This window comes from Chelonus insularis, unplaced genomic scaffold (assembly GCF_013357705.1).
Source record: "Chelonus insularis isolate UGA/USDA-ARS -01 unplaced genomic scaffold, ASM1335770v1 contig_68_pilon, whole genome shotgun sequence".
Lineage (NCBI taxonomy): Eukaryota > Metazoa > Arthropoda > Insecta > Hymenoptera > Braconidae > Chelonus > Chelonus insularis.
Window position 1 is genome coordinate 37,239 of NW_023276705.1, and position 23,817 is coordinate 61,055.

Here is a 23,817-nt window from a genome sequence, read left to right on the forward strand (position 1 = left end):
GTTTTTTTCGATCGATAAAAAATTTACTGTTATATCGATATATCTGTTTTCAATTTCTACTTTATCATCCGGTGAAAATCTGGCGGTTTAATTTTTCAAATTTAAAAGTTTTTTTTTCTCTTGGTAAAATAAATAAACCTTTGTAATTATATAATTTCACAATATACAATTTTATTTCTTATTTCAGATTGCAGAGTACAATGAATATATTTATTGTATTAGTGATTTTAACAATGATTTATTTTATACATCAAATACACTGAACTATATGGTTCTTCTCCCTACAGTGATATTTCGAATAACATTATTCTCTACACTTTATTCACATTAAAGTCAATTTATAATTATTATGAAGCGTAAAAAGTAAGTAAAAAATATTATCATTCATATGTACAGATACTCAAAAAATGAATAAAAATTAGTTGAAATAATAAAGTAATTATTATAATAATAATCTCATAAGTAATTTTAAATGAATGTAAATCAATCCATGACGTCTGTTGATATAATAATAGTTTATAATCATTGAATTTTCAATCCGTGCAAGATAGTCAGTGCGTATCTTATAATTTTTCTCACTCTTCACTTGATATTTAAATATTGTATTTTCTATTATATTATTAAATATAATCTAAGTAATCGTCGATCGATAATTGATATTTATCTAAATATAAAAATTATAAAGTTGTAGTCAAAATCATTGCAATTAATTTGAATACATATGTTCATGTACGTATCATGATATATTTAAAGCGTAAATAAAAGACTAGAACAGAAAAAAAGAAGATTGTACCACTCGATAATTGCTTAGCAATTAATAAAAAATGGTCAATTCATCCACGAAATTGATTTTCAAAAAATAGAAAATAAGCAATAGCTATTTAACAAATAGATATATCATTTCAATAACTAAATAAATTGTATACAACGATGACTGCAAGCAAGTTGGCAAGAAGTTTAGGGACAATCCGTGTCAATATTTATAATAAATTTACCAGTCGTTTCGTTAAACCAACCCATTATTTCACTAGGTGGGGCATAAAACTGAAAAAAATTTACATCAATTAATTATCTTGAAGATTTCAATAATTTATTCCAACTTAAATAACTCCAATATTAGGTCATCTCAATATGTCTAATATTAATTTATTAGTTAAGACATATTATTGATGTATAACTAATAAAAAATTAATTTAAAAAACTCACCTTTTAAAATGTAATCAGTTAATAATGTTGGTACGGTTGGGCTGTCTTCATTAATTGCTTTTAAAACTAAAAATAAATCATCATTTATTAATAATTAATATTGTTTAGACTATATTTAATGATTCACATTATCATTAAGTTAAAAAATCCTTACTTTTGATTAATACTTGCAGTGCTTGGTTGTTTGGTGGCCCGTTATCTGTATGATAAGGAATAACAGTAGTAAGATATTTCGATTCTTGTAGTGTTCTGTGTTGGGGTAATGGACTGGTTCCATTTCCACGTTTTTTCGTAACATGATGTTGCCTTCTACGATTTTGAACAGCGAGAAGTAATGAAATAAATTGATTCTTTAATTCTTTCTCAAATTCTAATTCATCTCTCAATGCCAATTCAGCAATTAAAGTTTCACTAAGAGCTGCTACAAGAGCTTCCATTTCTCCCAGAAGTCCGATTAGTTCACTTGATGATAACTGTTTCAACTCTGCAATGATAATAATATATAAAGATAACATGTTTTTGCTTTCACAATTGAGCATTAAAGTTTTTTCATAATAATATAATATTCTCACTACTTTTCTCGTAAAGCGGAGATCCTAGAACTTCTCGGCTTCGTTCTAAAACTTCATCAGTATCCAGCATAGATCCATCTGTGTCTGGAGATCTTTCTAATGAAGGACTTTCTTCCTGTTGAGATAAAAAAAATTATTTAAATATTTCTTTAATGACGATAAAGAATTAAAAAGAATTAAAAGAAATTACCTCCATAATATCATCTATTTCACGTAAAACTTCTTCCGCAGTTTTTAGAGGCTCTTCAGGACTATGAGTGGCATCTGTGCTGCTAGATAATATTAATGCATGCATATCTAAATCAGTAGCCACTGCTTCATCTTCACTACTTAGGTCTTCTAATTCAGGCCTATAAAATAAAAATTTTTATTAAATTAATAAGTCTTCTTTAATCATCTCTGAATCTTTATTGGTAATTATTCACTTTTCCATTGATGCTACTGGAGCTTCATTGAGATTCAATGCAGGCATATGCATTTTTCTTGCGTAAGATTTACTCCAGTCTATTGGTAGAATGCTTCCAAATGTTCCCGTGATTGTCCACCACATTCTGAAAAATTTCAAATAAAGAAATGAATCATCTTGAAAGAATGCTCCATTTAAACAAGAATTATAATAAGCTTTAATGATCCATCAGAATGAATAAAAAATTCTAGATTTTTTTTTTTGATTCAACTATAGTACTTATACTCAAGTAAACAGTAATTTCTTAATCGAGTTAACAATAAAATTAATCTATTTTTGAGCACATATTTATCAAGCTTCTATTTTTATAAGTATTCAATGATATTTTAATTGGCGTAATTGTGGTTTTATTTTATTACATTTTTTTCTGGTTTGTATACAAACGATATACCTATTGCCCTATTTAATCAACAAGTTTTTACATTGAAAAAGAACGATAAAACGAACAAGATTGAATAGAAATAAAAGGCAAAAGATATAATAAGATGCTGTAGTCAGCAACTATTGCGGCTAGTTAATGGATCGAGGTCAATCCCGCGCGTTTCTCGTGTTAAAATATCACGTGATGCTTCATCTCAAGCAGGAAACCATAATGCGTGTCTCATCATCAGTAGCTCGTGTACGTTAATCATGGGTAACCAAGGGAAATTATCAGGAGAAATACATCAATAAATTATCGGGAGAGTTGTAAATTAAACTCAATACATATATTTCTCTCATGTTTCCAGGATAAATGTATCATTTGAGATTTATCTCATCATTTGTTGAACTACTTGATGACCTCATTAGCTTCTACCTTCTTTAACGTTAAGAGAACAATTTTAACAAGCCATTGTAATTTATGTTATTATTTGTATTAGTGCTTCTTCTAAAATAAAAAAAAATAAAAAAAAAAATACATGTTGGTATTAAAATCAATGATACGCGCACGCGCGCTAATATTGACGTTGTGCTCTATTCAACACGCAGGAACTTGAGTATTACGCATTCTATTCTGTACTCCATACACATACAAATACTTATATTGCTGAAATGCATGAAAAAAATTACTATTATAATTTAGATTTCATTAAAAAAAAAAATTTCAATTACTCTGAAAGATAACTGACTTATGTAAAAACACGAACTCTAACTGATTTTCTTCATGTTTCTATCTTTAAATTATTGTTGATTTCAAGCATGAACTTTAATTATCAACGTCAAACAAAGAAAATATATATATTAGCACAAATTATATTTTAATATGACGTAACTGTTGAGAAAAATAATAAATATTTACTGTAAAATAAATATTAAAATATATTATGGCTTCATGTCAGAGAAATTGATTCACTTGAAAGTTTACGTAAGTCTAGCTTTTAATTATTTTACATGAATTTTGATTGATTTATCTATTTATAATCAAATATTTTGAATGATAGAATACTCGTACAATTTATGTGAAAAGAAATTTCAAAAAGTGATAATGAATAAATAAATAAATTATTATGTAAAGGAAAGTAAAATACACAACGGTGAACGTTAGACTATAAGTAGTGGAGGCGGCTTTACTTTGATTTAATGAATACAATTTACAGCTCAAAAATATTCAAAGAGACAAAAAGGGCCCTATTGTATTTTGCAGTTGGCTGCAGGTGCGATTTCGTGCTCGGCTGAGCTTCAACTGTACTTGGGCTATGACCGAGTGCGAAAAGTACCTGCCACAAATGGGCTTTGGTCGGATGACTTTAACTACCAATAACTGAGTTTCATTATATTTTTTCTTCAACATCTTTGAAGTCTTAAAAAAAGTTGCTTAATGAATTGAGTATTTTAGTGTAAAAAGATATAAACTTACTGGCACTCATTCATTATCTCTTCTTGAGTCCTTACTTGGACTGGAGCAAGAGTTTCTACATCTGTCGCATAATCTCGAAAGCAAGATGTTATTTTCTCATCAAACGTATTGACCAGATCTTCCAAGCTTCCACTAAAAGGACTGAATGTTCCTTCTTGCAAAATATCTGTGCCATTCTCATGTATTTGGGGATCATTATCATTGCGGTTTTCTCCAAAATTCACCTCTAAATTTGCTTCTAACAAGTGCTCTATCAACATAAATATAAAAAATTAATTAGCACATTTATAATCATAACATTCAACACTATAACATGAAAAAAAATAATATAATTATTTAAGTCCAACTTCAAAAGGTTTCTGAATAATTAAATGGGCATAAAGAAAAAGAAATTATTGATTACCTGTTAATAAGTTCATATTTTTTAAACTAGCAGTTTCTTCTTCCTCGAATCGTGCAAGAGGAGCCTCAAACTTTAATTCAGCAATTTTACCCGCCATGTCCCTCATTATTGACCAACTCCAGGGTAGACTAGATTATGCTGAGACCCAAATTGACGAGTTCTTACTTCTTAAGTTGATCTTCTTTTTTAGATCACTCCCAATCCAATGTTTAATCTTCTCCACACAGATTCACGTAATTAACAGCGTTTGTTCATTTCACTAATTTTGAAATTGATACAGACACAATTATCGCAGCATACAGGCCGAATAAAAGAAAACAAAATGCACTGAAAAAGTAAGAAAGAGAGAGTTACCCTCAATAAAACTCACAGAACGACTGATGACTCCTGTGACTCAGAGGGGAGAACGCGAGTCACCCAGACTGGTTATAACATGTTGGTGGGGAACGTTAGACCTTTTGGAGCCAGTATTTTCAGCGCTTTAGCGTACATCAAAACTGTATCCAATGATCTGGAGCCCTTTACTGTACAAAAATCTATCCAAATATACTTTCATTGTAAAAAAAATTGTTTCATGATACAAAAACAAATATACAATGAATGATATATTGAAAGATACAAAAATAATTGTTTAAACAATTATTATTTACAAAAAGTACATGACCTCTTTTTTTTTAATCCGATACGTTACTGCACGTTGGTTAACTGTAGATAAAACAGAAAAGAAAATGACGCGCAGTCGGTAATGTTGATATTAGTCGGCAATGTCGCAGCCGGTAATTTAAATGTTAATTTGATGAATTCGTTAATTTATGCGCAAGCGCCGAAATTTAAAAATGGAACAAAAATTACAAGACAGATGTGTTTGTCTATTTATAATTTTCAACATATCGGAACTTGAACAACTTTACCGTCTCGTTATTTTATATCATTTTTTCAAGTGATTATACAAATGAGTGTTATTATTGTAAGTGTAATAAGTCATAAACACATACTTTGATAATTCATGTAACATAATGTTTATAAAAATCAGACAGGTTATAATTTGACGTATAGCAAATCAATCACGTGTATTGTGCTACTAGACTTTTTACCTATTATTATAGAGACATAATAAAAATAGAATGGTGTTTTCTTGAGAAGAAATAATATTTCTTTTTAACGTTAATATCATGTTAATCGTTGAGAGTTGAAGTAAGATATGAAAAAGAATGCACAAAAATTTTGTCATTCATTCATTCACTACATGATTAATAACATGAAATTACGTCTAATCATTGCAATGCAAAAATTGATCTACCTTGATATCGATCACACAATTATGTTGAGAAACGTCATGAATGTTAGACCAATACTCCACCTGGTAATTAAACTTTTCACAACTTAGTGTCTTTGATAAACAAGCCGCTAAAAAAAATGATATCGAGGAGCTCGAAAGTTGTTTAAATATCAATTTACATCATAAAACCATTCATGTATGTTACAACATTATCAAGAATATTTTTATTGTTCTAGTTCCACGTGTTATTCGAGGAATTTATTTCAAAAAAATCATGAAAAAAGTCGATATTTATTAATCATAATTGCAATCATTGGTTACAATGCTATTATTATGCTAACAATGAATATAGAAAGGGTTTTATATTCTTCTAATTTTTCAAATATCAGAAAATGTAGTTGTTTACATGAATACGAGTTTTATCCAAGAGTTTCAAACAAAAAAAATTCAACTTCATCAACATGTGATCTAATTGGCTCTTACCCAGAAAAAAATTCTCAGACCTGATTCTATCTATTATGTCACGTCTAATCGGATCTAGATATTACTGATTAAATCTATTGCAATTAAGTGTAACATCAATCTCATTGTGATGAGATTCAATGGGCTTCGAACTGATAAATTCATCCCCAAGATTAACAGAATGATCATTTTGGAGTAAATCTGATAATTAACCTATAATAATAGTTGACCATAAAAGATAATAAAACTTACTATCGAATAAAAATGTAATTAAAATTTCAAAAGTCTCCATATTCATTCGAATGCAGCCATTTTCTACTTAATCAGATCTAAATAATCTGCTCTGATAAAATCCAATTTGATCAAACCAGATGTGTTGATATTTTTGCAGGTGAATGCAATCATCTAGAAAAAAGAGAAGAAAAATTCTACCATCATGTTGTAAAATATCCAAGTGAATAGAATTAAAAGGAAAATAATCTGTTATGAATTTACCCCAATTCGATGGAAAATAAAACCAATCAGAAGCAATTGAGATCGATATTCCTTTATTGAGTAAGTGATAGCTTATTAATAGCAACAATACTAACACTTTCAATTTTCTAACGTTGGAATATATTTAACACCAAAGTATACATCAATGATCAGTGTAATTGATGATCACATACAATGGTTATTGTCAAACTATTGAAGGGTGCCATATCCTCTTCAAATTTATTTAACAATGTGCGTAATTTAACTGATGCTATCATCAACCTTATTCGTTGGTGCGTCCGGCTTCTGATGCAGTTGAGTCGTAGGGTGACTGCTGAACGATAGCCTTATCAATCATTTAGTCTTATCAATACTTTTGATTATTTACTCAATACGTCACAGTCAACTGAAATATACAGATTACTTTTTTTAAAGTTTTCCCAGCAGTCATCATACGAAACTGCTTGTAACATCATCAAAAGTTTCAAAACTTTACCAATAAAATTACCATTAATAAGTTAACAATTCATCAATGATGCATTAAACTAATTTGTTATTCATCAAGAAATTATTGTTTTTGACTTTCAGAAGTTTTATTTCATTTTCAACTTTTAACGAACAAAATTGAAAATAATTCTTCAAGGATATAACAAGTAAGGAACTAATAAGTATTTGTTATAATGAAATAAGAACTAATTAAATTAGTAAAAATATAAGAATAGATTTAATTGAACTACGTGAATATGAACTTGTTATGGATACATTTAATTAGGAAGTATGTTTTTAGAACTTGCGAACTTACGTGATATTTTCTATCTTATCAGATAAAAAATAAAGCACAGCTACATTTGGTCCTAATGATGATGACCTACGGACATATTCGGATATAACATTTAGCCTTAAATAAAAATCCTTGGCGTAAATAAACTCAAAGACTATCCTCGACCTTCATTTGGACACACCTTCCATGCTACAGATTTAAAGAATAAGGTATGAATATATCATTTTAGTAGAATCATTTAATTATTATAATATTATTGAACTTAAATTCTTCTTTCTGACTTTTAAATCACTATTTTTTCATTGATGCTTATTTATTTATTTATGCTCTTTCTATACACATGTGTTTTTCTCTACGTTGGTGTACAATGTAGGATGAAAAAAAATAATAGTAACATGGACAAAAAATATTATCATTTTGTTAAAAAAAAAAAAATCTTGAACACTTCAAAGGCGTTATATAATAGAAGTTGAAGAATTCTTTTAGTTTCAAGGTGATCAAGAAATATTAAAAAGGGGGTGTGTGTTGATTTAAATCACCTGGCAAGCAAATATTAATTTTTTGGATTTTAAATATCCTTCATTAATGTCATATGCTAATGAAATTTTATTAGAAATAAAATTGCTGGTTTTTAAACCCAGCTTTTCCTCCTGATAGTCAGCCTGATCAGCCTTTAATTCACAATTGATCTCTACCTGTAACACACGATTCATGTCACGGCTGATTGGTTATCATTTTATCTTGGTAATAAAGTAAATGATTTATTCTATCTATTTTATAATCAGTTTAAAAAAGCTAAGTATCAGTTTTTTTAAACATAATATCTAATTTATTATTCACATAAATCTCCACCACGTATGTAATTAAATTATTTTAGTAATTGATCTATAACTATTTTGTGTCTAATTTACCTTTTAATTGATATCCAACTTGTTTTTTAAATCATAGACGAATTTTTATTAACGAAAGAGAGAGAGAGAGAGAGAGAGAGAGAGAGAGAGAGAGAGAGAAATAAATATTCCTTTCTAAATTTGATGAGAATATGATAAATTCCAAGGTTAATAAATCCGGAAAAAACATCTACAACCTTGGATAATATGAATATAAAATATTCCAAACCTTCTTCAAACAAAATTCAAACGTGCTTTCTAGAAACATTCTTCTATTATTCTTTCTTGACAATACATTTATTTATTCCTACTTGACACGAAAAAGATTTAACTATTTCATATTTAAATTTTAATCCTATATTGTTAAAAAATTTTTCATTTATTTATTGAAAATCGAATAAACGAAGAAATAACTTGATCAGATATAAAAAAAAGAATTTAATTAAATGTTAAAAAAGAAAAAATAGATGAAAAAATTATTTATTTATGGTTCGATGTTCTTTTTATAGAACAATGCAGTATTGGAAACGAGTATTGAATATAATCAATGAAATAAAATAAAATAAAGTATTCAAGTTTTTATAAAGAAGATAATGCTCTTAACAAGATCAATTTCAATATGTGTCTAATCTTTCATTAAATAAATTTGTGATTAATAATGACAGTAGAACAATATTACACCGATTATTCATTGACTATAATAAATATATAAATGTAATGTCCTTGAAAGTTGGATCATTAATTCATTATACGTTCCGTTGTACAATCTTTTCATAATAATTGGGGACAACATCCGGTTCAAATGCACTCTTGAAGTCACTCTAATGAAATGCAGTCCACGAACTAAGATCTTTAAATTTTGTTTCAATACGATACAATAAGATACAAAGTTCTCGTGTAAAATCATCCTAATAATATATTATTACATGATTATACATATATTTTTAATATATAAATATATAATTAATGTTAATATAGGAAGAATAAGTTATTTCCATAACCCTGAATTGTCTTGGGGTAAAAATGTTCAAGGAAGGAGTCTCTATTATAAAAGCAACAGTCTGACTGTCATATAGTCAGTTTGAAATAAACGAAGCCATTGTTAACTAAATACGGATAACATTAATAAGTGTACATTTTTTGTGTTTAATTTAATCAATTAAAAATTTTAAAATTTTATAAATTATTAAAAAACTTCAACTTAAATAGTGACAAAAAATTATTTTCAATTAGATTCAATAGAAAACAAAATTTTTTTAAAGTTTTTAAATTTAAAGTTATCAGCTCACACACACTTTTTTATTATCATTAATTATTTATTCAAAAGCAAAAAAAAATGACCGCTGTAATTACTGATAAAATGGCTTCAGCAACAATTTCGTCCCATGGTTTGACCACAGCTGATGATCCCACATGCCAGATGACGCGTTACTTGGTAAACAATCGTATTAAATTACAAACAATTGATGTGCTTGAATTCAAATCATGTAGCAATTGAATGCAAATTTAATTTCTACTTATGGAATTAAGACAACAATTATACAATTGTAAATCATGAAATGACTGACAAATAACACTGAAGTAAAATCCATAGCCAGTTGAATGAAAATAAAAAAAAAAAAACAATTTTTTTTTACTTAATTTGAATATATCAAATTCAAAATAAACATCACTACATACTATTTAAATTTATCATGATGTTCATTATAATTTATTCAAATAATTAATTAGCATACGAGAGAAAGATAATTGATCGTTAGAATTTCATGTATACGATTATTAGGAGAAATATGATATTTATTGCTCCAACACTCTGAAGACGTTGCATATATGTACATATAAAGAACAAGAGTTAAAAACCTTGAGAAATGTACTTAGTCGTAGTATTTCATAATTTTAAGCTGTACTTTAGTCGATTCAAGAGTTTTAACATAACAAAACAATGTAGCCAAAGTAAATTTGTATGTACGATAACTCAAACACTTATCTATCCATAGCTATCATTTATATTCCTCATGATAAAAAAAATTTTCAACTCAAAAACACACTTTGAATTTCATCACATAGTTAATATTAAACAAGCTGGTAATCTCCAGCCACCAAATAACACACTTACTGTTCATACATTAAATTATCAGTTGTCATTGACTATTTTCCAATCCAAGTAAGATAATTGACAGCTTGGATTCAACGAGATTCGTAATCTCATATTTATTTACATATAAATAACAAACAGTTAGATTATAAGCATAATCGAATTAATTGTGGTATTTACAGCTCATAGATGCAATGGGCAAAAACGAGGCATTAATGGACTACACCATCAAAAAAATAGAACCAAAAGATAAACCTGAAGTCCTGGCATTTCTCAAACGATTTTTTTTCCGAGATGAACCACTAAACGATTCAATTCAACTCATTCCTGAAGGAGAAACAAGCTGTCCACCTTTAGAGAATTATAGCATGTCCTCAATTGAAGAAAATCTAAGTCTAATGGCTGTATCTTCGAGTGGATCTATTGTTGGAGTTCTACTCAATGGTAACAATAAATTTTATTTACAATACTTACAATTGTATTGTTTGATTATGCAATAGTAGTTTACTGACAGACCATTATTTCCATACGGTTCAATGATCCACTGAATCATTGGATTTTTAAAACAATTATCCAATTTATAAAGCTACTCTTATCTAGACATTACATATAAATAACTAGGCATTGACAATAGCAACTATGTATCCAACATTAACATTAAAAAATGATCTAGTAGTCATTTTAAAATTACGTAAAAACTATATATTTAATAAGATAAAAAATCCATTTAAATAAATGCAATATTAAAAATAGCATATGATAAGCTTAATTAAATATAATGTTTTACATCCAAGACCTCCAGGTTGATAATCCATTCATTTATTGTTCTATTATTCTATTTTTTCCTTTCTTTTTTTTTCTTCAGCATTTTTATCTATTCAATGTCCTATTCTAGAGTTGATATTTTTTTGCCATTCTTATTCTTGTATGAGAATACGAAGAGTCCCGTTCACTGTATGCTAATAGTTGATCCATTCACTCTGATTGCTAGATAATAATAAGTGTTATTTAATTCATAGAGAACAGTTGTATATGCAAAATTGATACACTTGATAGTCTCATAAATAATGCTTCTATCTTCGTTTATTCCGTCTTAGCTAGCTTTTACTAATCCAATTGTCTCTGAATAAATTATGTGTGAAAATTTGTAGTTAAAAATATCTTACAATATCTTTCGGTGTACAAGTGTCAATCGTTATTTCTTTGATAAATCTATTTAAAAACATGAGATTACTGTCAACTAGTCAGTAAGCTAATCAATCAATTAACAAACTAATAGAGCTTCAGTATTACGTTGTTGAAAGCAGTTTTGAAGTTAAATTATGATGGTGAATATTTTTGCAGGAACAACAGTAGCACCGGAAGACTCAGAGGAACCAGATTTTATCAAAGAATGTGATCACCAAAAGTTCAGGAAAATTCTTAAATTATTACATCATGTTGATCGAGAAGCTAATGTGGTCAAACGATACCCTGGAAAAAAAATATTAGACATAAAAATTATTTCTGTGGACAATAACTGGCGTGGGAAAGGAATAGCCGCAGAACTTTTCAAAAAAACCATGTAAGAAATAAATTATTAGAAGTTTGTGCAATGAATATCCTGATTAAATATTATCCGTTTATGTTGTAATAAAAATTAATTATTTCTCTTTTTACTAATGTAATAATAATGATACAATAATGATTAAATTACAGGAAAATTGCCAAAGAATTGAATTACGACTACGTTCGATGTGATTGTAGCTCTCATTTTACAAGTAAACTTTGTAAACGTTTGGGCTTCGAAGAAATTTTTGAGCTTAAGTATAAAGATTATGTGGATCAAGATGGCAAACCAGTTTTCACACCTGCACCACCTCATGATTCTATTTCTACATGTGTAAGCAAGTTGTAGTGGCGTATAAAAAAACGTTTTTTAAACGTTTGTTATAAATTATTGTTTTTTAATTGATGTGATTTTCATTTCATTCATTATTGATCAACTTTTCCGCTATATTTATTATGTTAAAAACAATTTTTCATTAAAAGAGAATTTTTAAAATAATTTTGAATCATTCGTTTCAAATTAATTAAATTTTGATTGAAATATTTTAAAATCATTAATTTTATTTTATGCTAAATTTGAAATATTCTCACTCCGCTCAAATACGAAAATTAAATTATTATCTATATTATATCGTATAAAAATATAATGTTATAAAAAATTGAATTATATTTTTACAGTGAAAAAATTATAAACATATTCTATTTTCAGTGAAACATGTTTACTCATATATAAAAATAAATTATTCAACTTTACAACGAATATTTATCTCTGTAATAGTAAATCTTTTGTACATTTTTTAAATAAATATTATAATTACATAATTTTACATCAAAGTAACTATATATATATTAATATACATTTATTGCTACATATTCATAACTTTTCACTCTCATTATATTGATTACAAATCATCTGATAATATTGTTTTATCATCGTCCTTTAGATCGTCGTCTTTTTCTAATCCTGCTAATAATGCAAGTGCTATTGCAGCATTATCATTATACATCTTTCCATTTTCATGAGCTCTTTGGCGTACTTTTTTTTCTTCGGCACTAAACTTCTGAGATCTTTCAAGAAGTGCTTTTCTATTGAACGTTGGTGACTTCATTACTGCCCATACGTGAAAAACATTTCCAAAAATCCATATGAAAATACAAAGAAAAACAAGTTGAGTTTTTGTGAATTCTCTTCCAAATCTGTTTCCATATTTATATTTATATCTAACATTTCTTCTGTTTGCATGGATTGTAGTATTGTAATATGTGTCGTACATATTAAAATCCTCACTGGTTAGGAAAATTATTTTATTATAATTTAATAATTATTATTCAATTATTATCATCTTGAAATATTTAAATTAAAAACTCACGATCCAGGAGAAGACGATGTCCTATAAACTCTTACTCTATTGCTGTTACCATAGCCATATTTTAACTTGTCATCATATTGTGCTTTTAAATCAGTTTTGCTTAAAACATTATACGCTTCATTTATTTTGACAAAATGAGTATGGCTCTCTTTACTTTGTTGAAAATTTTTATCCGGATGTTTCTGAAAAATTTTTTAATACTTTATTAAAAATTTATAAATACTTGAATTGCTAAATTATGAGTTGTTTGAAGGATATAAAAATTTTGAGAATGTGTAATGATGTATTTTAATAAGTATATGACAGTGATTTAATACAACTTTTTATTAATTACTTTACGTCATCTTGAAAACAAATTTACATAACATATAAAACTTACCTCCTTGGAGAGCTTTAAATAAGCTAATCGAATATCTTGTTTAGATGCATCTTTTGATATGCCTAGAACATCATAATAAGTTTCCTCTCTGAGAAAATGAAAATAATTATTTTAATGTAAAAAAAGTTTTCTTAATTAATTGTTGGTGTGAAATGTAAACACATTTTCCAGCTTTATTTAAATAAAATCGTTAAAAATTATAAAATACCTTACAGCTCCATAATATCTATAAACTTGTTTGAACATCAAATGATTTTTAATGATTTCTCGGGATCGATTCATATTTTGTTTACAAATAAAACAACTTAAAAATTTTGTTGCACATTATTTCATAAATGTTACAGCTATATTTGCAAGCAAATATATGTAAATACTGCACACTTGATGTACTCCTAACCTAAACTGTAAATTGTTTGTTTTGATGTATTCGTTGCTCGTAAAAGAACTCCAAAATTTATAAAGTGTTATAGAAAAGATGTAATTATTTTTTTTTGTCTAATAAAAACTACTTTTATACAAATAAATAATTAAAAACACTGGTTTTTCAGACAAAAATACAAGAGCTATACTTGGCTTCATTGATGCCTTCCCTTTACCATAAGAGCAATTGGCGACTAAAATAGATTTTTTTTTTAAAATAAAGTTTTTAATCATAAATTTTTCAATCATGGGTCGTGTTTCAATTAATTCACCTAAGTAATAAAATTACTAAAATTAACAAAATTATGTTTTATTTATTAGTTATTTTTTTATGATTATGAAAATTATTTATGCAAATTGGCTTCAATTGACAACTATTTAAGAGCTATCTGAGATAGTTTTGGAGTATTCTGTGCATGAGTCCAATATAAATAGATATATTTTTTTACATTCTTCAAGCCGGAATTCTTCTTAATTTTACAAAATTAATTTTTATTTAACAATATATTGTGTCCGCTTAGTGGGCTTTAGTTCTATACACAACTACTACAGTGTCCTCGTGCACAAACGTATTAATTTTCAATTTAAATTTTTACCTTCAAGGAATAATCAATAACATTATTATTAATAACATAATAATAACTAATAAAATTAAAATCAAAAAAGATTCAACAAACTAAAATTTAAACATTATCAATTTTTATTTTCATAAAGATTTAGGTCACAGTATAAAATATATTACAATATTCGTGTATTTTTACATAATAATAATAATAATCTATTTTTAAATATTTTAAAAATCTTGCAGCATAATAGAAAAAAATAATTTTCTCATTACAATTGAATTCATTGCAATATTTATATTAAATTTATCTATTTTAGTATACGTCATGTCTTGTGAATTCTTCGGATAAGACAATGTCAAACTTAGTTTAGCTATTTTAAAAATTAATTTATAAATGCAAATATTCAAATTCATCCAAATGTGCGTAACACGTGAAATATTTATCCAAATTGCACATAAAATTTAAAAAAAACTCTGATTTTTATAAAGAATTCGGTTTTCAATCACTTGAATTAAAGAGTTACCTGAGGATATTTTGGAAATTCAACAACAGATACAGTATTTTTTATTTTAAAACTGGGAAACAGACCTGTTACACCAGTTCTTAAATTTCTTCCTTTCGAATAACCATCCCAATGGTTTCCATGAACTTCAATTTTATCTCCAATTTTTAATTCTATTTCTCCAACGTGTGTAGGAGAATGATCCAAAATAGCAACCTGAGGGTTAGGATTTTGACCTCCATAATAGTAAACATCATCTAAAGATGTAAATTTATCATGAGCATCAACATGGTAAGTTTGCATGAGTTCATATGCAACACGGCAAACTTGAGAACTGAATGTACAGACTAAATGATCAGAAAGTGATAAAAGAACAATATCGACAATAATTCCATGTAAAGATGAGTCAGAGTATCGTTTGGAAACTGATGCAGTTTCTGCTACAGCAGGATCTCCTATAATTTCATATCTTGAATATCGTTTCCTAGCAGCTAGTATAACTTTCGGGTCATCACTCGCAATAAAAACTCGTCTAACAGGCGGTTCAGTTTCTAATTGATCGTAATACTGGTTAACTTTTACCATATATTCATCAATATCATGAAACGCTGCTTCAGTGCCAACTTTATCTGTTCTTCTTACATGTACTCCAACAATTGGTTTTTCAAAACCAAGCTTTTCTTTCGAGTAATTAATTACTCTATTCATATTATCTTGAGGTCGCATCAAAAATTTCAGTACTTGACCAACCCACCAAACTATCGGATGTCCATGAAGTTTTTGAATCCTTGGAGCAAGATCAGCTGGAACCCCTGGTGGTTGAAATTGAGGTTTTGGATAAACGTTGTCTACTATTGGCAATGAAACAACTTGTTTTGAAGGATCTCCAGGCCAGTTAGAATGAGAAACACCACTAGGTGAAAGACAAGTTTCACTCAGTGGTTTAAAAACTGATTCCCATCCATCTTTTTGGTATCTCCAGCCTTTCGACTTTAATATTAATGTTCTTTGTGTACCATAAGCTACCAGAAAACAATAAGTCAAGTGATGAATCTAAAAAATAAAATAAATAAATAAATAAATAAGTCTTATCCTAATGACAACATAATATCAAAATTAAAAAATATGAAAAATTACTTGACAGCCAAATCCACATCCTTTATTTAAATTACATAATAGTTTCTGTGCACTATTACAATCGCTAGGATTTTGTAAATGCCAGAATCTTTTTTGAACTAATTCAGATAATTCTTTAGCCTCCTTTTCTCTCCACTCTTCATGGCCATCAGCTTTTTTCAGTCTTTCTAAGTCGAGCATTAAAGATTTTTTATGTTCCCATACATTTTTTAAAGCATCTTCAACATCTTTGCCTCGTTTATCTAATGGAAAATCATCTACATATTTTTTTAGTTTACGTAATTCTGCATTTACATAATACCACATTTCTTGAACATTATTTTTAACTCTTCTTCTTAGCTCTTCATACTCTAATGTAGGCTCCTTATCATCTTTAATTTTATTAGATAATTGTTGAATATTTTCAAAATCTACAGAATTCAATTCTAAGCCTTGTTTTTTCATATTATTATTCATAATAATATCCGATAACGCTTCATTTTGCTTTTTAAGAATGGCAAATTCTTCCATCAGTTCTGATAATTTGGCGGTATTTTCTTTTTCTTGAACCCCAGCATTGTCTCCAGATAAATTATTTTCTCTTACATAATATACAGAGATTATTAGAACAAGTTGCCATGTTATTAATAGTAGTAGGCCTAATTTGCCTAGCCAACCTAGTCTTCCGTTCCACAAAGCCATGCCACATGGAGGATATTTAACATTAATTAATATTGATTGTACTAGAACATCTATAAGTTGAAACCCATTCATAAATATTTATCGTAACCCATTAAATGTCATTATATCAAATAAATGACTATTAGATAAATCAACTTTATGCTATCTTAATGATGATATTCATACCTTATTAGAGTTAATAAACAACATAATACATAGATATGCCAATAAACTGTATTACGCTGCTTTTATCTCGATCAAAAACATATTGTTATTCTCAATACGTATGCTTGTTGGCACATCAATTATTGTATTATTTATATGAGATAATGAATCACGTAAAAAATTTAGAAATACTCCTACATATTTATTTGATAATATCAAATCAGAGAGTTTAATCACCGATTATGTAATATTTTAGAGATAATTGAATCACAATCAATTAAATGAGTAAATCACTATACAATTATTATTTTTATTATTATAACAATAATAACGATGATTATTATTGCTGTTTTCACTAAACTAACCTCTTTTGCACTGTTCGTGTGATAGAACAAAACAGTTTTTTTTATCAACTCAGGCGGTGCTGCCACCACCAGTTGTTAACATCGCATGGTAATCTGAACTTTTGTTACCGACAGTTGATGATATGATTTTTATTCATCGATTTATCGACTGGATTCAAAAGATGCAAATTTTCAAAATATTTAAAATTTTGACACTGTGTTGCATCAACTATATTTTGCAAATAAAGAAATTTGGAGTTTTTATTAGTGATTGGGAAGAGTCATTTTTAAAAAAAAAATGACTGAAAATCATTTTCTTGATTAATAGTTTCAAGACAAATAACTCGGTTATGTATAAATGTTGTTGATAATTTAAAATAATTGGTGTATAAATTTTAGCTAAAATATAGATTTTTATGCGGCTTTGGCGAGTTTCCAAAACACAAGAATATGCCCTGTTGTCGCAGTTTTATCTATCTCGTGTAGATGTACACGAAACGTTCAAGTAGTAGTACCACACCGATAATCAAACGAAGGACGTCTGCCAGAGAAAACAATCTGAAGAGAGAATAAAAATAATAAAAAAGAAACAAAAGTAATTGAGAAGCATTATATAGAAGAAGGGTTTTTTTCTATTATTAAAATCAATAACAATTGAATCGGTTTTAATTATTCATTGAAGTAGTAAAATTTGGACAAAATTATCTTAATATTAAATAATAAATGCCAGAGTGTAGCATTACATCTTTCCCTTTTAGGAAAGTAATCGATAAAGATGCCAGGCGTCATGACGGCGCCAAAGGACATCTTTATCTTTTTCAATGAATTTTCTTGATAACTTGACGGGATAAATACGACCCTTCTTAAACCTATAAAAAATCTAATAATACCCTATTGTCATTAGAAGTATACATTATATCTGTTATTGATGAAATCAATTTTTTAGATTAGAGATTCTATGGGTCTTTGATGTATGATCATGTTTAATTATAAGGACGTTGATTAAACAAGGTAAATGAATTTAATTTTTCAATAAAACTTTTAATAAGTTTTAATCACAGTTTCAGCAAAGTTAAATTGTTACTTGATTAATGTTTATAATTTTTTTTAGGAGCAGTAAAATAATATTTTATCCACTAATTGATGTTTAAAAAATGTAATGTAGCGAATAATGAGTGCATGATCGTTTTTTTTCATCAGATAAAAATTGAAAATAAAAATTAATTGTTAGGAAGGAGAAATTTTTTTCCTCGTCGAATCTATGATCAAAAGAAAATGCTAGTCATGTGGAAATAAACAGTTTAAAGATTATCTTGTCAATATTGTTTGCTTCAATTGATTTTGAATGGACAATGTAGCTCAGTGCTTTGACAAACCATTTTGCCGACGCGTCAGCAAACAATCTCATCCCTTCTGAGGTCTAAAATACCATCACTACCCCTATCAATGTTATCTGCTCGACTAGTACGTCTATTTTCATTGGCAAGGGTGAGAGAGTGTTTCATGTTTCATCCCGGTGAACTAGAATTATTTGAGATGGGTCATAGAATGACTGGCGCCATACAGCCGTCTCTGTACAGACTACATAACTTGCCAGTTGCCTCTGAACCTCATCTGGGGGTGGATAACAGATCCACCCTCGTCCTTTTTACTCTCACTTACTCTCTAGTCTCAAATTAGTCGCACAAATTATGACTTTGGTTGATAAAAAAACTATTCATTTTTTATATTATTTGTGATAGTAGAAATAACAGTGAATCATCTAAATATTTATTGATAATATTTACGAGCATTTTCTTCCTTTTTTAATCTATTTTTAAACTCTTTGACAAGTTTATTACAAGACAAATGTTGCAAGAATGTTGCATAGTTATTTTTAATTTTATTAATAAGCCTAATAAACGGTTTATAAATTGTTTCTCATCACTTATATTATTATTTATAAAAAAAAAACTATTGTGATCAAGTTTTCAAAGTAATTTGGAGTAAATTATTGCCAATCCAACGTTGTTGAAGAATTTGTTTTAAAAATGAACCGAAACAATGAAGAAGTAAGTAATGAAATAAATTGCATCATTTTGTATTTAATTATTATTTAATTTAATTTTTTATTTATTCATATTGCAGCAACGACCAATTTCTCAAACTCTGTGCGGTGCATTGCAAAAAGAAGCAAACTGTAAATGTTTAGTTTTATCAGTATTAATTTATGGTTGTCTCGCTGCTGTCACATGGTGTAGGTGTGCTAATGTTACTAAGGTGTGTCTGAAAACCTTTTAAATTAAATGTGATTAAGCCATCAACTGGTAGCGATAATTTGAAAATGACTACATTCATCAAGTCTTGATTGTTAATAACTGTATTTTTTTTTTTATAAAGATCGTCATAAATTTTTCAAAGTACCCGCTCAAAAGTACAAGACACGTGTCACCCTGTGATGATGGATATATTTATATTCCTGTAAGTTAAAATTAATCTATTTATAAGAGAAATATAACGAAAGATTTAATTAATAAAGGGGAATGAAATGAATAATGTATTTAATTTCGTAGGTTGCCTTTATGGGAATGCTTTATTTAGTCTACTTGGTAGAATGTTATCATTCTCCTATAAGAATCGATCTACTACATGGGGAAAGTCAGGATAGCGTTTTATCCAAATTATCTCAATTAAGACTCGCTCAGCCTACAATTTGGTGGAAGGCAGTATCTTATCATTATGTTCGTAGAAAACGTCAAATCACACGTTATAGAAACGGTGATAATTATACAACAACTCAAGTAATATTGATTTTTCAATATTATTGGATTGATGCAAATTGTTTTCAAGTTTATGAAATGTTTAATTAAGAAAAGTAGCTTCTCTAAGTATATTGAGCAAAACATATTGCATCATTCCAATATATATTTTTATTGATTACATTATCTAATACGATGGATCATCTAGGTTTACTATGAACGGATAAATAGTCATGCAGCAACATCATTTTACTTTTATGATTATTGTGGAGTGAAGGACATTAGCAAAGATTTAATAATGGATCCGAAAATTCCAATAACTAAAATAACACTGAGTAAGGGCTTTGCTTTTTCAAACATGAGATCTGCTACAGAATTTGAAGAAGCTAGATCAAGATTTTTTGCTGAACAAGTAAGTCGGAGTTGAATAGTTGGACATGATTTTTTTTAAAATAATAACTTCGATGAACATTCAAGTACATATTGATTTAATTTTTAAAATAGGAACTTCGAGATGACTACATGGAAATGAGAGAAGGTTTAGATCTTGGGTATAATTTTAATAGTTCAACAACATTAGTTGCAGTACTTGGGAAGCCATGGTTCACCAATGCTTATGTATATTGGTGTTTGAGTGCTCTTTTACTTAGCTGGCCATTACGGATAATTATAGAATGTCACACACAATACGCCAATTACCAAGTAACTAAATTATTTGGTGTCAATTATGACACTCCAACGAGTGCAACGCAAATTCATGCTTCATCGAGCCAATTAAGTGCTCCAGGTTCTTATATGCTTGCTCCCAGTTACAGTGAAGCTTTATTAATGGAACCTGCTGGTCCAACGTCACAAGAGATATTTACAGGAGCTTCCAATTATCAAGATAATAGCGAAATGCTAGTGCCAAGTTATTCAGAAGCTCTTTTGTATGAGCGTGCAGCGTCTTCGTGCAACCAAGTTCACGAAGTGACTTGTTCAGTTGGTAGAAGTGTTACTAACCAGAGTTTAGTTGCAGTGGTCGAAGCACCATCGACTAATTGCAATTGTCCTTGTCATCAAACTGATAATAATGAGGAACAAGTTCACACTAATTACTGCGGGCAATTTCGAGGACACTCTACACCAGATATCCGCGTTTGCAGTACTTGTAATGGTTCTTATAACCCTCGAGAGGAAGGGTTTTCCAATATGGTACGGGATATTTCTGCACCAAATTTGAAATCCCATTCCAGTTTTTCCATGGGAAATCTCAATTTACAATTCCTCAAGGATAATGGTCGGAGTTTAGAAAATATTTTAGAAAGTGAAGAAAATTTTTTAGCCTCTTCAGAAATAAGAGAATGTGATAGTAGAGCTAAAGGTGCAATTCCTAAGCAGAATCTTCAAGGTACAAGCAATAGTTATAATCACTGTTCACAAGATCAAGCTAGATCAAGTAGGATGGTTGATATTATTGTATCATCTCATTTGCCAACTTCTAAAACTTATTTTTCACTAAAATCTATTCTTAAACAACATAAGAGAAGATATACTTTAGTTACAACCGAAGAATTAAAAAATTTTACTGATGTACAAGATAAAAATAATGAAATAAATAATGATTCAGTTATTGTTCTCCATGAAAATGCTTCTAAAAAACGTCTGTGGGTGTCTCCAATGGAAAATAAATGGGATAACAATCCTCATAGGTAATAAAAACATTTTTTTCAAATGCACTCAAGTTGATTATATAATAAATAATAACTTTATGATTTCAGAACCCTTATTTTTGCATCTCCAATTCATGAAATTTGTAAGTCTACTGATCCATTTACTGAAGCTGATGGAGAATGTACAGGAATTAATAATTCAGATCTTCCAGTACTTACACGATTAGGCCAATCTTTAACTGTTTTAGAAGAAAGCAAAGCTTCGTCCAATAATTCTAATTCAAATAGTAATAATAATTTTATTATTAATAATATTACTCATAAGTGTAAAAATAAACCACGTTTCAAGCATCATCATAGAACTATGAGTGATGAGCCTGAATTCTCGAAAATTTTCTCGTCTTCCGATGACCCAAATTGCTCTCGGAATAATGAAATAACTACAAGTTCCAGTAATCGTTTTATTACTAGTGGTTTAACCCGGTCTTTAACTGAAAGAAGACCAAAGCCTCCAATAAGAGACAAGTATTTTAGACACAGTTTTACCGATGAAAGAACTGACTTAGGTCCTGCAAAAAGAATTAATTTAAATATGGAAACTTCGTTGTAATTATAAAATCCAATTATTCACCTAGTTTTTTAATAACTTATTAGAAAATTTTTTATTTATTTTAAATAATTCTTTTTTTAACGACAGGAGTAATGAAAATGCCTTTTAAATTGAATTCACGAGAATACATCAGTCAATTACTTTTGTAATTTGATTGAATAAAAATTTTAGTTAATTAGCTAAATATTGATAGGTAATAAATATTCTCGTGTTTTCTTAGCTCAATATTATGAAAAAATAAAAAAAAATTAACAAAATTTAAACATTATAACGTGATGAAAGTGAAATAAAAAAAACTCTCGCACAAGTAAAAGATACTAAAAAAATAAACGTATAGATAAATATTTGTTGTATACTTTTACTTAACGCTTATACGTAAATTTTCCATTAAAAATTGACAACAGACATACAAGTACATTAACAAAAGTAATAATGATAAATAACATAATGCAGTTTTTTTTTTTTTTAGATTAAATAAATTCTAACGTCATGATAATTAATTATAATATAAAGGCAGGAAACACTGTTATTAAGCATTCCTACTGTCAATTCGTGCTTGAAACATACTGTGAGATAAAAGCGTTATTATTATAAAAATATGATATTGTTGTAATAAATATAATGATAGGGGCTCTTTGATATGTGATATAACCGCTGAATTTATAAAAATTATTGTCAATTGGTTTATCCAGAAAAAAAATTGACGATAATTGAAAATTAATAATAATAATTAACGATTTTTATGTAAAAGACCAAATTACTATTTTGTGCTTAATCGATAAGTCGATTATTAAGTCTTTCTCAACTGCCAGAAAATTAGCTAATAAAATTGGGAAGCATGGATTATTAGAAACAATTATCTAATTTATTGAATTTAGTGTAGTATAATTTTATTGATTTTATTTTTAAAGACAGGGGTATTTTATTTTTATGAATAAATTGTTAATATTAAAAAATTATTCGTTAATTGTATTGAACATTATGTTCAATTAGTGCATTAAAAATGTTCGATAATTGTACATTATTTATTTCGTTTTCGAAATTTAAATGCCAAGTATTTATTAAGAAATAATTAACTTAAATAATTTATTGTAGGAGAACATATGTAATTATAAAATGGTATAAAAAAATTATAGTAAATTATTCTGAGCTAGTTGAAATTTAAATTTGGTAAATTGAATTGAAAGAAAAAAAAAAAATTTCGCAGACAATCGAGATAAAAAAAGAAAATTTTTACATAAAAAATATTTAGCAAATAAAA

At 28.0% G+C, this 23,817-nt stretch overlaps 5 protein-coding genes across 13 annotated transcripts; 2 read left to right on the forward strand and 3 right to left on the reverse strand.

Annotated features, from left to right (window-relative positions):
* Nucleotides 1-218: 218 nt before the first annotated feature.
* Unc-76 (fasciculation and elongation protein Unc-76) lies at nt 219-4,928 on the reverse strand. Of its 2 annotated transcripts, none has more exons than XM_035089629.1 (8): nt 4,485-4,928; nt 4,082-4,331; nt 2,204-2,329; nt 1,969-2,128; nt 1,782-1,893; nt 1,361-1,690; nt 1,207-1,272; nt 219-1,044 (listed from the first exon to the last, which is right to left on the reverse strand). In XM_035089629.1, exons 1-8 carry the CDS (start codon nt 4,588-4,590, stop codon nt 1,028-1,030), a joined length of 1,167 nt encoding a protein of 388 aa, XP_034945520.1. In that variant the 5' UTR covers nt 4,591-4,928; the 3' UTR covers nt 219-1,027. The 2 variants fall into 2 exon arrangements, with proteins under 2 accessions (XP_034945520.1, XP_034945519.1); XM_035089628.1 differs by having other exon boundaries at nt 1,779-1,893.
* A 410-nt stretch (nt 4,929-5,338) lies between these two features.
* LOC118070813 (dopamine N-acetyltransferase-like) lies at nt 5,339-12,490 on the forward strand. Of its 7 annotated transcripts, XM_035089634.1 has the most exons (7): nt 5,339-5,451; nt 6,617-6,780; nt 7,288-7,352; nt 7,524-7,689; nt 10,648-10,909; nt 11,810-12,029; nt 12,164-12,490. In XM_035089634.1, exons 5-7 carry the CDS (start codon nt 10,660-10,662, stop codon nt 12,360-12,362), a joined length of 669 nt encoding a protein of 222 aa, XP_034945525.1. In that variant the 5' UTR covers nt 5,339-5,451; nt 6,617-6,780; nt 7,288-7,352; nt 7,524-7,689; nt 10,648-10,659; the 3' UTR covers nt 12,363-12,490. The 7 variants fall into 7 exon arrangements, with proteins under 7 accessions (XP_034945525.1, XP_034945527.1, XP_034945526.1 ...); XM_035089636.1 differs by lacking the exon at nt 7,288-7,352; XM_035089635.1 differs by lacking the exon at nt 5,339-5,451 and having other exon boundaries at nt 6,603-6,780.
* Nucleotides 12,491-12,749: 259 nt separating this feature from the next.
* LOC118070793 (dnaJ homolog subfamily C member 4-like) lies at nt 12,750-14,360 on the reverse strand. The gene is made up of 4 exons (XM_035089607.1): nt 13,971-14,360; nt 13,763-13,850; nt 13,384-13,565; nt 12,750-13,300 (listed from the first exon to the last, which is right to left on the reverse strand). Exons 1-4 carry the CDS (start codon nt 14,042-14,044, stop codon nt 12,916-12,918), a joined length of 729 nt encoding a protein of 242 aa, XP_034945498.1. The 5' UTR covers nt 14,045-14,360; the 3' UTR covers nt 12,750-12,915.
* A 607-nt stretch (nt 14,361-14,967) lies between these two features.
* FucT6 (alpha-(1,6)-fucosyltransferase) lies at nt 14,968-17,590 on the reverse strand. Of its 2 annotated transcripts, XM_035089613.1 has the most exons (3): nt 17,234-17,590; nt 16,388-17,118; nt 14,968-16,303 (listed from the first exon to the last, which is right to left on the reverse strand). In XM_035089613.1, exons 2-3 carry the CDS (start codon nt 17,066-17,068, stop codon nt 15,260-15,262), a joined length of 1,725 nt encoding a protein of 574 aa, XP_034945504.1. In that variant the 5' UTR covers nt 17,069-17,118; nt 17,234-17,590; the 3' UTR covers nt 14,968-15,259. The 2 variants fall into 2 exon arrangements, with proteins under 2 accessions (XP_034945504.1, XP_034945503.1); XM_035089612.1 differs by having other exon boundaries at nt 16,388-17,590.
* A 1,575-nt stretch (nt 17,591-19,165) lies between these two features.
* LOC118070794 (uncharacterized) lies at nt 19,166-22,741 on the forward strand. The gene is made up of 7 exons (XM_035089608.1): nt 19,166-19,607; nt 19,684-19,815; nt 19,936-20,016; nt 20,109-20,336; nt 20,503-20,706; nt 20,799-21,985; nt 22,055-22,741. The coding sequence occupies exons 1-7, from the start codon at nt 19,587-19,589 to the stop codon at nt 22,554-22,556; spliced, it is 2,355 nt and encodes a 784-aa protein (XP_034945499.1). The 5' UTR covers nt 19,166-19,586; the 3' UTR covers nt 22,557-22,741.
* Nucleotides 22,742-23,817: the final 1,076 nt, after the last annotated feature.